The sequence below is a fragment of the Populus euphratica genome, unplaced genomic scaffold, assembly GCF_000495115.2.
Source record: "Populus euphratica unplaced genomic scaffold, PopEup_1.0 scaffold1234.1, whole genome shotgun sequence".
Classification (NCBI taxonomy): Eukaryota; Viridiplantae; Streptophyta; class Magnoliopsida; order Malpighiales; family Salicaceae; genus Populus; species Populus euphratica.
Genome location: NW_011501094.1, coordinates 37,862 through 55,655, shown reverse-complemented (window position 1 = coordinate 55,655; position 17,794 = coordinate 37,862). Strand labels below are relative to the sequence as shown.

At 36.1% G+C, this 17,794-nt stretch overlaps 2 protein-coding genes across 5 annotated transcripts; one reads left to right on the top strand and one right to left on the bottom strand.

Moving 5' to 3' along the window:
* Positions 1 to 2,755: 2,755 nt before the first annotated feature.
* Positions 2,756 to 7,074, top strand: LOC105117235 (glyoxylate/succinic semialdehyde reductase 1-like). Its single transcript, XM_011014820.1, has 8 exons — positions 2,756 to 2,921; positions 3,165 to 3,275; positions 3,408 to 3,509; positions 4,165 to 4,266; positions 5,112 to 5,227; positions 5,497 to 5,575; positions 5,653 to 5,823; positions 6,689 to 7,074. The coding sequence occupies exons 1-8, from the start codon at positions 2,817 to 2,819 to the stop codon at positions 6,770 to 6,772; spliced, it is 870 nt and encodes a 289-aa protein (XP_011013122.1). The 5' UTR covers positions 2,756 to 2,816; the 3' UTR covers positions 6,773 to 7,074.
* LOC105117236 (uncharacterized) lies at positions 6,947 to 17,577 on the bottom strand. 4 transcript variants are annotated; one of them, XM_011014824.1, is made up of 18 exons: positions 17,353 to 17,577; positions 16,921 to 17,046; positions 16,045 to 16,491; positions 15,597 to 15,655; positions 15,271 to 15,513; positions 15,050 to 15,112; positions 14,751 to 14,967; positions 14,548 to 14,648; positions 13,407 to 13,493; positions 13,163 to 13,294; positions 12,000 to 12,140; positions 11,721 to 11,843; positions 11,141 to 11,596; positions 10,095 to 10,511; positions 9,309 to 9,929; positions 8,538 to 8,642; positions 8,189 to 8,411; positions 6,947 to 7,687 (listed from the first exon to the last, which is right to left on the bottom strand). In XM_011014824.1, exons 2-17 carry the CDS (start codon positions 16,970 to 16,972, stop codon positions 8,223 to 8,225), a joined length of 3,453 nt encoding a protein of 1,150 aa, XP_011013126.1. In that variant the 5' UTR covers positions 16,973 to 17,046; positions 17,353 to 17,577; the 3' UTR covers positions 6,947 to 7,687; positions 8,189 to 8,222. The 4 variants fall into 4 exon arrangements, with proteins under 4 accessions (XP_011013126.1, XP_011013124.1, XP_011013125.1 ...); XM_011014822.1 differs by having other exon boundaries at positions 6,947 to 7,689; positions 8,192 to 8,411; XM_011014823.1 differs by having other exon boundaries at positions 6,947 to 7,689; positions 8,192 to 8,411; positions 17,359 to 17,577.
* Positions 17,578 to 17,794: the final 217 nt, after the last annotated feature.

Below are 17,794 nucleotides of genomic sequence, written 5' to 3'. Positions count from 1 at the left end.
TAATTTGTACAATTCACCTCCCTGTGGTTCGACCCCGGTCTTGCCGGGTTATTTATTACTTCGACACTCCTGCACTTGGGAGAAAACATCAATCTTTTAGTCGTGTCAGAAGCCTTCAAAGGATGTATATATACAGTGTTAATCAACTATCCTAATTGCTTCCTTAATTCAACCAACTCTATAGGTGACATTCAATAAGGGGTTGAGATGGTGGTTTCACTTTTAACACCAACTCAATGCAATGTTCTATATCTCTCATTGGTGGGAGCAAATATTATCTCTTTACCTAAATGTCCAACCAATTACGGGTCATGAGTCTTCATCATTAAATATTTTTTTTTAACTCCTTTTTAGATATAAAGATTCGACCTCTTTTGCATAAAGTAAGTCATGTTCCAACCAATATCTTTGTATTATCTCTTTTCATACAAGATCAACCAACTTCTTGTACATTGCATCTTCCCCAACAACTTGGCAAAATTGATCTAACATGTCTGACTCCAACCAAATAATAGCAAAAATAGTAGCAATTACCTTATGTCTGCTGAGTGCATTCATAACCTGATTATACTTCTTTGGTTTGTGCTTCCATACAAAGTCATACTCAGCTAATAATTCTTGCCATTACGCTTATCACTATGACAACTTTTTTTTGTCTTAAAAAAGGTGTTAACAATGTTATTGATCTTAGCAATGAACCTTAGTCCCAACAGGTATACTTTCTATATGCAAAAGCAATGTACTATTATTGTTATTTTTTTTATAAGTCAAGTATTTTTGTTCAGCATCATTCAACTTTTGACTTTAAAAAACAATCAAAAGTTCCTCTTTTACCACCACTCCCCTAATGGCCTTATCCGAAGCATCAACATGAATTTTGAATGGCGTATCAAAATCAAGTGACCCTAAGATTGGAGTCAATGCTATTGCTGTCTTTAGCTTTTTAAAAGCCAATTAGTAATCACATGACCATTCTCATCTCTTTATTTTTTTTAGAACATCTAAAAAAGGATTGTTTTCTTGTTGTAACCCTCAATAAATCATTTGTAATAGTTTACAAACCTCAAAAAAAGATCTCAACTTTGGGACTGTCTTTAGTGCTAACCATTCAATGAAGGTTTGAATCTTGTGTGAATCCACTTTTATTGGTCCTCCCTAATTAAATGGTTTAGAAACATAATCTTAGTCTTTACAAACTCATATTTTTTTTTTTTACTAATAATCCTTCAATCTATTCAAGACTTTCAAAAGATGAATTACATGATTTCACATCCCCTTATTATAAATTACAATATCGTCTAAATAGATAATAACAAAACTATTTAAGAAATCATATAGTACATCATTCATAAGATTACAAAATGTTGTTGGAACATTTGTTAAGCCAAATGGCATAACCAAGAATTTATATACATCGTACCTCGTTAAACACGTTGTTTTGTGCTTATCCCCTTCGACAATTCCAACTTGTTAATACCTGAATCGAAAGTCTAGCTTTGTAAAGATAGAAGCCCTACATAATTTCTCCATCAAGTCTTGAATCAAAGGAATTAGATATTTATTTTTAATTGTCATCTTATTTAATGCATGATGGTCCACATAAATGCAAAAACTTTGATTCGTTTTTTTTTAAACAAAACTAGAACACTATAAGAAGCCTTGGAAAGATGAACATATCCCACGTCAATCAACTCTCTCAACATCTTCCTCAATTCTACCAACTCTATAAGTGACATTCAGTAAGGGGCTGGGATGATGGCTTCACTTTTAGTATCAACTCAATGTGATGATTTATAACCTTTTTCGGTGGGAGTTTCTTCGGCAACTAAAATAACATCACATCCTTAAATTGTTGTGTATCACATTAGCAATTTTTTTCAATACCTCATCACAATAGTACGTTTTCTCATTTGTTATTGTCACAAAAAACATTTTCCCACCCTTTTGTAATGTCTTTTTAATAGCAATGACTTAGATCAAGGCTTTTCCACTTTTAGTGATATTCGTTGTTGTTATGATATTTGTATATTTTATAAAGATCCAATAACCAAGAAAAAAAAAAAGTAATATGTTAAGAGAAAAAAATGAGTCACCGGAATATATCAAAACTCTATTTTTAATATATCCAAGATCATTAAAAAAATAAATATTGACAGGAAGATTTTAAGTACATCTTGCAAAGAATTATGGAAAAACACCAACTACCCAGTTTCGAAGGAATTATGGATAAGTCGGCATGGACACGTGGCGAAAGTGGATAAGATAAAAACCGAGAGAGACTTTAAGCGGAAAGGAACGCACCAACCTTAATACCGGTGGCTAGTGGCTCCTCTCCTAGCATGGTGGCAAGCACAAGTAACCGCCATGTAAGCTGACGTGGCAGGCATCCAACGGACCATAAGCCACACAATCTTTATTTATTAAATGACCACACAAAACATCCATCCCTCCATGGCTCCGAGGAGGAAGCAAACAAATAACAACGACAACATGAAAATTAGTAAATAAATCAAATATTATTTACAGCGGCAGTGAAACAGTAATTATTTTTTTAAAAATAACTGAGTATTATTACAGCGCGTTAATTTCCATAAAAAGAAATATTATTAAACGCTAATCTGACGAGGATTGTTGATGGTGACGCTGTTTTTAATGTTTATCACTCAATAATTAAATAATTTTATGATAATTGTTTCCTTGTCCACGATTGTAATGAAAGATACTATTAACTATACTTATTTATAAATTGATACTCCTAAAACTAAGAGCAGAGTTTCTTCTTCTTCTTCTTCTGAGAAATAGAGAGATAGAGGAAAATGGAGGTAGGGTTCTTGGGGTTAGGGATAATGGGAAAGGCCATGTCCATGAATTTGCTTAAAAATGGCTTCAAGGTTACTGTCTGGAACAGGACGCTTTCCAAGGTACCCACTTTTTGTCCTCTACTACTGCCCTTATTTCTGCAAAAAAATTCTCTCTTTTTTTTTCCTGTTCTTGGGATCTGATTTATGTGTTTTTATTTACTGTGAAAGTACTTGTGATTAATGTGGTAAATAAGGTTCTATGTACTCAATGGACAGTAGTTAACTAGATAAACATGCAGCTTTAGTATTATTTTTGTGTTCTTACTTAATTGATGACAAGAAGTTCGGTTGCTGGAACCGCAGTGTAATGAACTGGTGGAGTTCGGTGCATCAATTGGAGAAACCCCTGCACAAGTGGTCAAGAAATGCAGACTTACTATTGCTATGTTGTCGGATCCTGCCGCGGCTCTTTCGGTCTGTAATTTTACCAAAATGTTTTAGCTTTTGGTTTTTGTTGAATACCTACCTTTTTGTGGAAATTATTATGAATAATGATATCTGATTGCCGGCTAATTTGACTCTTCTTACTGAAATCCCTTCGTTTAGGTGGTTTTTGATAAAGATGGTGTACTTGAGCAAATTGGCAGCGGAAAAGGTTATATTGACATGTCCACGGTTGATCCTGAAACATCTTCCAAGATCAGCCAGGTTCTAATTGGATGATAATGCTACTCTTTACTGTCAATCCTTTCTTGTGTTTGGTGGAATGTCAGTGATTTTTTATGGAAACTGTCATATGGTATGCTTAGAGATTTCCAATTTGGTGATGGTTAGTCCAAGAGGAAATGATACTCCATTAATTTTCAAAAGAGATGATATGAGTGAACTGCGTCTAACATCAATAATTTGGGAATTGTTGAGGCGTGCTAAAAAATAAAAAACAATAGGAATAACTCTCATTATGCTCTTGGTGTATCTTCATTATACTGACCTTGGTTGAAACTTTGAAGGGTAGATTAAAGGATTGTTATCTGATCGTAAAACTCTAGCAATGGTTGGATATTTCTTTTTAGGCTAATATCCTAATGTGAATTTGGACTTTGTTTGAGGAAGGAAAAGGAAAGAATTTGCTAAGTACAATGTGTGTAGAAGATGTCATGTTACTAATGTGTGGACTTAGGATGCATAAAGCCAAAGCTTCGGAGACCTTCCCCTTTATAATTATCTGTTCTTCTCCGGAAGTCTTCATAACCAAAGACTGCAAAACATCCTTAAACATCTGGCGATGGTTTCTTTTCTTATGAGCAAGATATTGGTTGCCACTTTTTTATAAATTACTAAGCCATGTGGCTTATATCCACAGGCAATTACATCAACGGGCGGTGCCTTCCTTGAGGCTCCTGTGTCAGGTAGCAAGCAGCCTGCAGAAACTGGTCAACTTGTAATCCTTGCTGCTGGGGATAAGGTGAATTAGTGAGTTGTTTTATGATTGAGCTGCTTCTTGCTATTTGATATACTTGCATGTTTGCTGAACTATTCCTTTGAAATATTAGAGGCAGTAAAATCAGCCCCCATTTCTGCACAGGCTATTGCCATTTATTTGCATACATAGATGACCAAGTTGTATCTCTTAAATAAATAACTTAAACTGTGGATTCATCTGATTTTGGATGTCTCGGGCATGTTTAATCTAACATGTTGGAGATATAGATATAAATTGAATGTAGAAAGGTATACATGGATGGAGTTTTAGATGACTGTCATCTTGTCCTGTAGTTAATCCCACCTGTTACTTTTGCATGAATAGATTGATACTCTAATTGATCTTTTATTGTCACTTAGATGAGAAAGTTGCTATCAGAATTATCGCTGCTAGAAATTGGTTTCGTATGTACATTCCTGAAGCATCACGTCTTAATAAATAGTTTGAAGCCATTGACTGGACTGTGCTAATGTACAATCTAGTAGTTGTTCAGAAATGGTGTTGCATGCGACATAAATTTACTTGTAAACTTTATTCTAACACTGACGGATGTTGTAATTCCTTCCCATGGTTTGTGAAATGACAATAGAGGGTTGTGTGGGATATGCAAAGGATTCATTTGCTTCTGTTGTAAAGAAAGACAATTTTGATGATACAACTATGAAATGCAGAAAGACAATTTTGATGATACAACTATGAAATGCAGAAAGACAATTTTGATGATACAACTATGTAATGCAGACTTGATTTCTATGTTGATTTGAGGAACAAAAGTATGTTTCTGTATACATCTGTTGTTTACTGCTGCTTACAATTTATAATTTTAGGGATTGTATGAGGAATCAATTCCAGCTTTTGATGTTTTGGGGAAGAAGTCTTTCTTCTTGGGGCAAGTTGGAAATGGAGCAAAAATGAAACTTGTGGTCAACATGATAATGGGCAGGTAAAGATTGCTTTTATCATTGAGGCAAATATAGCTAATATATAATTGCTTCTATATCAGCAGTATCTAAATGTCAATGTATGTATGAGAAACCAATTTTAACCTTGCATTTTGCATGTCAGAAGTGAATATTTATTGTGACCAGAGCTGGCACAATAAACTCTACACCCCGACCGAGTATTTGTTGCAGCATAATGCACATTTGCTATATGTTGATGTGTTGATGCTCTCAATGTTGGATATAGATTATGATCTCTCGTGTTTTGCAGTATGATGAATGCGTTTTCAGAGGGACTGGTGCTGTCAGAAAGGAGTGGACTCAACCCACATGATCTTCTTGATGTCTTGGTGAGATAGAAACAAGAAATTCCTTGTAACTTGTGTTGGATTAGTGTCCAAGTCTTAATGAGCTACTTTTCTGGCAGGATCTTGGTGGAATAGCTAATCCAATGTTCAGGGGAAAAGGACCAGCTATGCTCAAGAGTAATCACTCCCCTGCATTCCCTCTGAAACATCAGCAAAAGGACATGCGGTTGGCTCTAGCTCTTGGGGATGAAAATGCTGTGTCAATGCCAGTAGCAGCGGCAGCAAATGAGGTTACACCTTTCATCTTAGTTATCTTTTTCAAACGAGTTGTTTGGTTCTGGTGTTAAAAAGCATATGGGTTAGAATGATCAGTGAATTTTAAAAAGATGACACCCAAGAACTGGTACTGGATCATTTCAAACAAACTGAACAAGAACAATCAACATGTGTATAGTTTTTGAATTGCAAAAATGATAACTCCAATTTGACTATGAGCTACTGTTTCTTTTTGTCTGCATAAGATAGTTGGATAACTTTGTAGCTGTAACTTTTTCAGATATTTTTCTGCCTTTGCCAATTAGTTCATTGCCATCTATTTTGATTTTTATCCCATGGGGAAGTGTGGTTTTGAATAAACCATGCAAGTAGTTCTACAGTTGTCTTTATGACCAGGCAACCTCTCGTATTTAGATTTGCCAAAGTTTTCAATTTCATATTGATTTGCTGTAAGATCTTTAAGAGTTTCTTGCTTACGTTAGCTCTGGATGGTTCAAGTTAGGTCTTGTTGTCTGCAAGCACTAGGATTGATCCGGTACATTGAGAATACTTATTGAATTTCATGGTGGTGGTGCTGTTGTTGCATGGAGCTAGGAGGGTTACCTCTTATTATGATAGATTGCAGATTTGAAACATCCTTCATGAATATACTTGATGTATGGAACAGTTATGGTAATAAGCTTCTGTGAGTTATTGAGTTCTTCCCCCTGCGGCTTTGCTAATCATCAGTGAATGTTGTTTTGGAGTCGGTTTGACATGGATTGATATCAATGCACATTCTTGTGTCAGTTTAGAAAAGCAAATGTCAGTAACTGTTGAAAGTAGAACGAGTAGCTTCGGATGATTGAACCCAAACTCAGCAATTGTATTTGTTTGCAGTCTTTCAAGAAGGCCAGAAGCATGGGATTGGGGGACCTAGACTTTTCAGCTGTGTATGAGATTCTGAAGATGACCAAGGATTAATCACTCCTTGATAGTTCACATGACGCTGATTTGAAACACAATGCTCAACTCGGACTTGGTTTGCAGCCCTGGAAGTTGTAGCCTAGTTCATCAATCACAAGCTAGATGATGAAACTCCTTCATTGAATGAATTGTTGACTTCAATTTTTGTTCTGTTTTTTTCTTTTCTTTTCTTTTCTTTCACCAGAACTCTTTGGCCGTGAAAATAGACATAATTTGCTTGGCAGGATAAACAGCAAACTTTCTACTTGAACATACACTCGGCTTGTGTAGCAACAAACCAATTCCAATATTAGATGAGAGCTTCACGGTTAGAATTGTAGAATCAAAACGTTATGGGTAATAATTTCCCACAATTGCATGGAAGGCATAATAACAGAGAAATAGAGGGCAGAGGAAAGTGGATCATATGCTCGAATAAAGAAGTTGAAGAACTTTTTGACAATTTTATTTTCCATGCCAAAAGTTGACTGTCAGGTATACACGGACAAAACTTGATTCCTTCATACCAGAAGTAGAAAGGAGCAAAACCTTCACTACTAGAAACGTGGGAGATGAGCTTATTTTGCTGCTAAAAGGGGGCATTGTAAAGATATGAACGAAACTAGACTTTGATATATATAACTATTCAATGCTGTACAACATCTAATCACTCGGACTGCACTAGTACAGCAACGGTCAAAGAATGCAAAAGGTCAAACATTGGCTCTACAAAAGACATTGATTGCCTTCATCCCTTCCACTTGGACCTAAAAGTGCATCCCAACGATTCTCCTCGTAGCCAAAACCTGCAAACCATGCAATGATGACTAGTGCGATGGCCATATTAACGCTTGATGTTTTCCAGGTGGAAATTTAGGGCACACTTGCACAACCTCCATATCAAACCTGGGTATATTGCTGCGAAGTATAGTTACCTGCAGAGAAGCATATCCTGATGTCAATGAAACAAGAATGGCTACAAACAAAGGTAATGTCTTTTAGAGGTGGTAATTAGTAGTCCTAACATATACAGTGTCCATTTATGACAAATGCCTCTGGTTTTTGCAAGTTGAATAAAATAATTTTGCAAATGATGCTAATTTCCACAGATTTTTATTTTTCTGACTGACTACATAAATTAAAAGGAGTTTTATATTAAAGACAAGAAAATATATAAAAGACAATAGTGGCATCGTAATAAAGCACCAACAATCCACTTAGCATGAATTCGGTTGTTTCTGTGAAATCAAATTCACAAGAAAATGCAATTCTAGTTTTCATCAAAGACAAAATAAGAGATGGATCTTTTCTACTGCCTGGACTTTATCTACACAAAAATAAGAACTATAATAATAATAAAAAATCCCAGCAGTTAAGCTTGATATATTTCAACACCATTAATGAACAAATGTGTTCACAATAAGAACATGCCCGTACCTTTGTTCTTGGCTTCCTGCTTGTTTTCACATCAAATCTTTTCCAAATATGGAGAAATTAATTCATCCAACTTCATCAACCAAAGTGCAAGTGCAGATGATGTTTGAGGCATAGTAGGAAAGCACGTGATGATTTCTTCCATGTAAGTACTGGAACCTTGAGCAAGATTGCATTGACACAACCAATCCTCATTAATTGCAGCAACAAAATCAGCAACTACCTGAAAGGCAAATTAAAATACTCTTTCAGAAAATCATGCTACTCTGGTTGGCTTCAGGAAAACAGAGTTAAACACAGGCATTTGTGCTTCTTTGAGCACAAAATGTAGAGGACAAGAAAATAAAACCTGCAAAAGTTCGGCCAAAGAAGATGTGCGTCTAAGCCGTCTGACCCATAACCTATGAGCAGATTTTGTCCAGGCACCCACCAAGGCATCTTCCGGCATAACAGTCTGTATGATGGGGGCAATTTATTGGAAAATAGATGATAAATGAATAAGAGTTTCTACCACAGAAACGTCCACATGCAAGAGTTTACCTCATACATATAACTCACCACACCTTCTCATTATCTTAATCTCACTAATTTCTTTGTGTGCCTGTGAATTTGCCATGATATGCGTGTTTCTAATAAAATTCACATAAAACCACAAATTAAGGACAAACAGAATGATGAAACACCACACCAGCCTAAGAAACTTCCTACATCTTGGAGGCTGACCAACCAAAATACATTGTCAATTGTCAGCACATCATCCATGGATCAGAATAATTACTACAAGAAAAAAATTACTTGACCAGGCACGTGCTACTCTTTAGAAGTCACTGGGGCTGGAGGACTCAAAAGCAGAGCTTGATTTGACTTTCAAACAGAATTAAAGAGGATGATACAGGTACAACTCAATGCTGCATTAGAGGTGCTAAGAAAAAAATATGCTTCTAATTCTTCCTCCTAAATTTTAGCAATTTAAAAAATAGTATGACAGTGATGTCTAACTGTCTTGTATGTTTAACACACAAACACAGTGAGAATACATGCAAGCAAAAACAAGCACATGCCAGCCAAATCATGCATAAATGAAATTGTATTGGGACAGAGATAAACCATAAGAGCATACCTCAATTGCATAAACTGCAGCTTTCAGTGATTGCAACTTTGATGAGAGAACTTTATGCTTTGGACACATCACATTGTCCTCTTTCTGTCTACAAGTAGCTGAATGGATGGCATATCTTTCCTCGAGATCAAAATCAAGCTCAAATGTTGTATGACAGATCTTGCAATGCTTCTCATCTCTCCAGTACAAGTCATGACAAGTTTCACATCTTCTAAGTGATTCAAGATATGACCTTTTACTTCGTTTTACTGCATTAAGATCACAGTAAAAGCAATTCCATATCCAGGTATCATACTGTCGGAGACGGTTCCATTTCTGGTTTTCTTCTTTCCCCTTCTTTCCTGTTTCAAGAACTATTGCACTCATTGGCGGCAAAGAATCATTTGCAATGTCAGTAAGGGTTAGGTTGTTGTCTACATCAGACACTGGAGAAGAACTGTCTTCTCTAACTGTTTCCAGCTCAGGCTGGTCTGATTGTGTGAAGTACCCAACTCCAGAATCATTTACCATCTTACTTGACATTTCTTGGCAGAGAAAAGTTTCCCTTTTCTCCAAAGATTCAATTAGGAGGGCCTCCCGTCTTCCTCTGTCGTCTAAAACTGACAATAAGGCACGCAAAGCCTGTACTTGGAAAAAGCAAATGCAAAGAAGAGGTGGTTGGAGATATATTTTAATAATACCATAAACAAAGCATGCAATCACTTTCTACAAACATGTGCAATCCAAGGCACAAAATTAAAAAAATTAACAATCAGTAAATATCAAGACAAAGGCTGAGAAGTCTACCTCTTCAGTATCAATCACTTCCCAGTGCCCATCTTCAGAAGATTCAAAATAGACTCTCTTATGGCCGGGGTCATATGAGTTACATGGGCCCAAGAAAAGCCAGTACCTATTGTACCTACGATCAGACCCTAAAAAGATGGATTGCATTGGGTGCAAATTGATCCCCAGTCCCATCCCTTCTGTCTCTTTCTCTTTGCCAGAAAGTTTATCCTTGCCATCAGGCTTTGAGAATAACACTGAAGAATCAACAGGGAAAAACTTGGATGAGTTGTACGCTTCTTTTGTGTCGTTTATTTGCCCAGCATGGACCCAGGATGGCCTGGGAACGTTATCTTTCATTGATGATCTTTTTATTTTTGCTCCGGAACCATGGTGGTATATGTTAGGAACAGATTCAATGGTAGGTTTTGCTAGATCCTACAGGGGGGAAAGCAGCAGCAATCACTCAATAGTCAAATCAAGATTCTATTCATATAGAAGATTGTTACAAAGCTAATAATTTGAATCAACCATTTTTCTAGTTACAAAAAGTAGGGGATAATCACAACTAATGGGAAGAATGCAAGGAAAATGAAATACCACATTAGAAGAATTCACACTAGGAAAATTCTAAATTCTTAAAAATCAGTAAATACTCGGCGTTTGAAATAATAATCCTTACAATGTGTCAAAACCACAGCTACCCACCCAGTAAGAAAAGCAATGATTCAATTCAATTGAAAACTGATTTATTAAATCATGATATCCATCCTACTTAATTCATTAAGACAAAACAGATATCTAGTTGCAAACAAAGTAACCTGTAATGAGCTTAAAAACTTTCATAAGCATGGACCTGATAATTACCAACCAAAAAAATAAAGGTATAGACACCCAAGGTAGAAAACAACCTAGTTCACAAGATCCAATCATTTGCAAAAAAACTTTTTCCCAACTTTCTCGTGTTGGGTGCATTTGTCCATGAAATTGATTTTCCAAAAGCAATTGACTTTCCTGCAAAAACCAGAGCCCTAAAATCTTAACTTCATTAAGGTTATAGCTGTTACCTCCACTCTAATACTGGATCCAGCACTGACAAGATCAATCAATGCCACTAATCCATTCAATTTTTCTTCGATGCTTAAATCTGAATATTCACCTTCCATTAGTCCTAACAACCACACTTCTCCTGGGCAGCTCTCATCAATTTCATTCTCAAATGTAAGCATCTTGTTTTTTCTTTTAGGATAGTCAATAAGCTTAAGATTTCTTGGACTAGAATTTTCTGAATCACAATCAGAATTGCTGCTGCTAGATGCACCATTATCATGGAAGTCTTCGTGAACAATTCCAGAGTCCTCGGTATCTGATTGAAAACCACTGGCTTCCTTTGCAAGAGTATTGATTCGCAAACGAAAAGTAGATGATGAAATCTTTTCAAACAAAGTGATATCGCTTGAAAGAGTTGAGCAGATCAAAAGCTCCAGCTCATCAGTTGTGCTGGCAAGATTTAATTCCACGATCTTCAAAACAAAACCAAACATTCATCACTACAGGATCATTCATTAAGTACCAATTTAAAGAACAAGATTGAGAAAATAACTATCTAGTGACATCATTTCCTTCAAAACTGATGGAGTAACTTACTTGAGAAGACTTGGCCAGGTCAGAAACTTTCAATCCATTATTTCCTTGAACAGACAGAAGTTGAAATAGTTCACCTTTAAGAGTTCCAGGATGTAGGCCATACTTCACCATAAGGCTCATCTCCTAAGAGAAAAAAAAAAGAAGCTTTAGGTGCTGATTTATGTCTCTTTCAAAGAAATATTGTTACATATAAGAGTCTGACATTGATACACAAATTCTAGATTATAAATTATAGATGAAAAATATCAAAAGAAAAATAGCAAGCTGATTAAATAATACCTTGCTGAGGACTTCCCTACGAAATCCACCTTGCTTTGAACCATAGCCAGCTGCAATCAAAACTTGACACAGTATTTCAGTCCATGTTAGAGGGTTGAGAGAATTTTTCCAGAACTCCACAACAAATTCTTGATCTTCAACCTGACAAAACATAGCAATAACCATACTAAGGTTATGGATGGTTATTTTAACTTCTACCCTAAAAACTGAGATTGAGAGAAAGAGAGAGAGACTAGATATGATATGTTCCACACTTCCCAAAGGAAAAGCACAGAAACTAGATAATAGAAAAACCGATCTATAGAAAGCATATATATTCAGAACTGAGAATATCCCAAATATTTGTCCTATACTTAAATATATATAATCGGATTATGAAAGGGAGGGGATGAGTGGAAGAATTCATTTAAATGTTATTGACTTATCTCCAATCATTTATTGTGTTCAACATCATGATTCTCATACATAAACACACCGGGAATTTATTAAAACTCTCTGTTGTGCAGGTGACTAGAGATTTCTGAACTTTGTAAAATGCAAGATTTGCATTAGGGCACATCATAAAGCCAAATAATTCTAATAATTGTGTAACATTTTCATTATTGAACCTGAACCATCAACAAGTTTTTCCTTGGAAATCAAGTTACTCACAAGTTTGTTTCAGCCTGAAACTTTGGTATTCAAACACAATGAATTCTTATAGAAGCACCACTGCATCCCAAGGGCTCAGAATATAAAGTTAGCAGAAACTTCAATTGCTTTGTGGATTTAACTAACCATTCCCTGTTCTAAAAAAAATTTTGAATGATGTAAACTGGCACTATAAATTATAATAACATTTATACCGATGCTAATTGTCACCTTCTCTTTTATAGTCCTACAATAACCACTGAATGAAAATAATTCTGTTTAATAACAATCACTTTCCATGTTTCTCAGCATCATGGACCTTTTATTATTAGTTGTTAGTTGCAACATGGCTTTACTTGTCTTCATTGGTACCACAGCTGGGTCATATGCAAGCAAAATATCAAAATTTCTTGATATCTGACACTACTACAATCTGAATTACATCTTTAACGTACAAGATCATTCAACAAAACCATCAATGCGGTTGTGGACCAAACTTATGTTCATGGACTTGAGATATATAATTTACTCACTGAGTGAAGGAGTGCGAGAAACTTGCAAGATATGCTCAAATGAGGGAGGAGTCCACTACTGATCTCTGTTTCGACGTCAGATAAAAGAAGCTTCAGAAGGGCCACATGAATTTTTCCAAGTAAAAAGGAATCCTGAAAGTCACATACAGACAGATGAAACCAAAGACAACAAATTTAAACGCAAGAAGATAAAAGAAACTAAGTTAAGTACGAGTTCAACAAAAGAACAAGTCAGAGTTTCAACCTTATCATGGAATGCTTGAGCCAGCTCATCAAGAGTGAATGGGCATATGTCAACTGTAACAGAATAGGTGTAAAGAAAATGGAAGACCTGAAAAAGACATGCCAACCTAACTTCAGCAAGAGAATTTAATAGAGAAGAAAATCATATTAAATCCTATACAAGGTAGCATAGACAATCAAATTAATCTTTGGGGAGGGGGGGTGTTGAGGGGTATTTACAGCTATTAGAGCAGCAAATGTGATGATTCTGATATGCATATTGCACTAATGAAAGTGGATGAAGTGCTTTTTTTACTAGGTGATAGCTGATTGCATTCACATGCTGAAGTGCAAGCATAAGACTTTACTGGCTTCCAAAATGATTCAGGGAGAATTTTGGAGACTTTAGTCAATCGTGAGAGTATTTCCTCTAATATGTAATAAAAATGGGGGATCCTTGCTAGACATAAAAACAAAGTACTGCCCAATTCAATGGTAGGTAAATGCACCAGGGTTGCAAACAAAAGGTTGCAGATTTGATGCCTGAGAGCATCTGTTTATACAAAATCACGAAAGGATTGGACTACTAGGACCCTGCTTTGGTACATCCACACCTACCTAGCCTCCCCCTCCGGCACAAAAGAAAAATAAATCACCGTGGTCTTCTTGAATCCAGTACAAATGTAGCAAGTAGGTAGCCACAAAGGAGTACTTTTATTAGTGATTTTTTCAAGATCATGTAGATCAGACAAGCACTAATCAAAAGCTATCTAAATATACAAGCAAAATGATTATGCACAGAAGAAAACATCCAGAGTTTTGACTCACTTATGCAGGTGATTAATGTTAACCACTGCATCTTCAGATATAATCTTTAAATACATAGTATTGATGCACTCATTAAATATATCATAGGCCAGTATATAAGAGTGCAATTTGCAATTTGCATAATATAAGTGTTTTTAAAGAAGATAAGATACATTGAGTATACATTACTAGGCCATATTCGTGGATAAATGTTGCAAGCTGCTTCTAGGTATATCATATTTGAGTAAGAAATAAATTATGAATTCTCTGAAAAGGATAAGATAATAACAACCATCTTTCAAGCAAGATATATGCTGCATTGTAAAGCACTAAAAAGCTATTCATCCTCCACGCACCTTAAATAGTTTCTTGACAGCCTCTGGAGAAGAATCCCAAGGCTGCATAGCAAATGGTTGCTTCAACTTCACAGAATTTGGAGGAAATTTCACCAGCACATCTGGAAGAAATCACTTATTGGTAGAAAGAACTCAAGTATATCCTATATGCGATAACTACATAGACACTTCTTAAGGCACACTGAAATACAGCCAAAACAAACCTTTACAAAGGGAACAGCCATAAAGTCTGTTTGCCGCAAAGTGTTCCGTACATGTTAGTGGATTTGGTCCAGCTCGTAACTCTCTCAGCTCTAGCTCTTCATCATCCACTAGCATAGCAAATTGATTAAGGCGATCCTGATTCATTAACCTTTCCAGAGCAAGTTCACATTTTTCCCTGAAGGACTGCTTCTGGATCTCATCTCTTTTAGATTCCGCCTGCATAACAGGTAAATTGATGTTACCACATTGGCAGATATGAACTGTTCCAATTCATTAAAAGCACTACAAAAATGATTACCTCCCTCCTTTTAACAGAAGGCTTCCTCTTCTCCTGTAATTCTTTTTGCAGCATTCTCTGTTTCTGAAAATGCAAAACAGTGTCAGCAAAGTGGAAATAGCTCAAACTGAAGAGTTGATCTATGCAACAGATATATGCTAAAATGTATCCAGTGACAGCAAACAAGAATGATAATTCATCAAGAACAAAAGATCTTATGAGAAGCAGATTAGATGACTAACAACTAGAGAAGACACTGGCTGTCTTCGCATCTTTTTTTGAGGAGGCTGCTTCCGTGGCATGGGAGTTGATATTTGAGGTGTAACAGTTATTTGAGAGCCACCACAATGAATGCCAGTGGGAAAATCTCCACCATCAGGATTTGTTACTCGCCATACTGTCATCAAACCCTTCCCCATACCATGTTTCTTCACTGGAGCACTCTCATTGCAATTTTGATCATCAAAAGCAGCACACATGGATACCTTCAAGTGAAAAACAAACGTATGTGAAACCTTGTAAAAGAAGCAGGGAAACTCTGTCTATGTAGAGAAATTCTTTGCACTACCTTTCCCCTTTTGTTTGCTCTTTGGTTCTCTTGGTGAACGGGATGAGAATTTCTGGAATCTAAACATGCAAATGCTGTATGAGTACCATAAATACAGAGGTGCAAATTGGGACAGCGAGGAAGTACAAACATTATGCAATCACAATCCATATCCATCTCAAAGTTCTTCATATAAATGATAGGAGAGGAACAAGAATCCAGTTGGTCACTATATTTCTCCTACCATTCGAGCATTAATCCACAGCAAAGACAAGCAAAAACATGAAGCTCTTCCCTGCATTTATTTCAATACCTTCTAAAAATCTTCCAACTCTTAATCTCCAAGGGAACAAATAAACAAAAACCCAATAGACGGTTCTGATTTTAAATAAGCAAGAACTACTTATCTGTAATGCAATAACATTGCTAACCAAACAACAATAAAAAAAAGTCAACGCAAACTTTTTACCTTCACAACCATGAAATGCTCTAGTAGGAAGAGAATCAAACTCCAAACCAAGGGGAGGACCATCTTTGCGAAATATCTTCCCCAGAATATAATCAGAAGTCAGCAAATCCTGAATTAACACCAACTTCTTCCTCCTCTTGCCTATCCTACCCTGAACCTCTGAAGGTGCATGTTTGTACTTTGAAGATGATGGTTTGTTCGACTTAACTATAGTACTAGCGGACAGCTCCAACTGTTTAAGCATTTTTCTAGCATCAGAAGCAACTGCAGCTCCCTTTCTTCCTTTGAAAACTGACAGTTTCTTGGTCAAACGTGGTGGTTCAATCAATTCATTTTTGCTTTTTTCACTCCTCCTTTTCTCGATAAACCATCCGCGAACCTGCTTAAATGTCAAGTTCGAGACCACAGCAAAGTCTTCCATGGCCCTTTGCGAAGGATACTTATCCTCTGCTTCACGCAAAAATCATTGCCGCCGGCTTAGAAAATGAATACAATATAAAATGCATATAATAAAGCCTATAAAACAACACAGTGATCTGAACAGATTTCAAGGGAGAGTTTAGATTTAAGAACATTAGTAAAAGCAAACAAATCAAAAATATTTAACAACAGAAAGAGGGGAACAAATAAGGCGATTAATTTGGGTTTTTTACAAATAAAAAAGAAGAGAAGGAAGAAGCTGGGAAAATTGAGTTGTTAGTAGGAAAAGCAAATGGTGTTTTTTATGAAGTAATCAAACCACAGAAACTTCCCTTCCCTTATGAATTAAAAACTATAATTAGCTGAAAATAATAATAATAAAAAAAAAACAATACAAGAAACATCCCAAAATGTAGAAAAGGCAGGTAGATGATAATTCATGAGATAGTAAAAGACCTGCATAGAATTTCAGAAGGGCTTGAAGCTGGAGTGGCGATTTCCTCTTCATTTCTGTCTGCGATGGAACCTCTCCTTTAAGTTAACGAATTTGACGATAATTAATTAAATTGGATTTCCCACATCCTGACCAGACCAAACAAACCAATCCCACCACCATCAGCAAGAAAATCAAATATCCTCGGATAGAAAAAAAAAACAAAAACAAAAAATTGATATAGACTATTCATCACTCTCTACTTCCTTCTAAAGCCACAGATAATGAAACACTCCATTCCTATGAAAAACAAAATGTTTCCTAGGGTAGACAAATGAAGTAGAATAGAACAGTAGTAATCAGTTGAAAATAAAGAAAGGAGGAGGCATGAGTGTGGATATTTTATGAGAATTGTGGAGTGAGTGGAAGAGAATAGTGGAAGATTGCTTGCTTACTCTTACAGTATTGTGGCGATAGTGAAAATGAAGGGGTGTGTGTCAGTGCACGTGAGAGGGGGGGTGGGTGGTTGAAGAAGAGGAAGAAGAAACAGGGAGAGGAGAAGGGGTTAGGGGGGAGATGTTACCAAAAGCAGTAGGGTTTTGGGTTTTATCATCTCCTTTTTTATTTTCTGTTTTTTTATAATATTAACTGTAATATCCTCCTTCTAGTTTGTGTCTGCTCTTTTTGTTTTTGTTTTTGTTTTTTTTTTTTTTTCTCTTTACTCGTAAAAACAAAAATAAAAAATATCTGCTGTTGCTCAAGTCTTTACCATATATCTTCATCATGCTACGCTGTCATCTAGGGGTTTTAGACCAGGAATCAAATGGGCCGATTTTAGGCCGGCCCAATTAATATTTTTGAGGGCCGAAAAAGATAGAACCTGTCAAGTTTAAGGGC

Bases quoted from the DNA above. Each gene is read 5' to 3' on its own strand.
- LOC105117236 (XM_011014824.1), bottom strand. From the start codon at position 16,972: ATGAAGAGGAAATCGCCACTCCAGCTTCAAGCCCTTCTGAAATTCTAT. The intron at 13,295-13,406 runs GTTGAAACTCTG...TGTGACTTTCAG, and splicing joins CTCAAGCATTCCATGATAAG to GATTCCTTTTTACTTGGAAA. The intron at 12,141-13,162 runs GTGAGTAAATTA...ATGTTTTGTCAG, and splicing joins TTCTCGCACTCCTTCACTCA to GTTGAAGATCAAGAATTTGT.
- LOC105117235 (XM_011014820.1), top strand. From the start codon at position 2,817: ATGGAGGTAGGGTTCTTGGGGTTAGGGATAATGGGAAAGGCCATGTCC. The intron at 3,510-4,164 runs GTTCTAATTGGA...TTATATCCACAG, and splicing joins CATCTTCCAAGATCAGCCAG to GCAATTACATCAACGGGCGG. The intron at 5,228-5,496 runs GTAAAGATTGCT...CGTGTTTTGCAG, and splicing joins GTCAACATGATAATGGGCAG to TATGATGAATGCGTTTTCAG.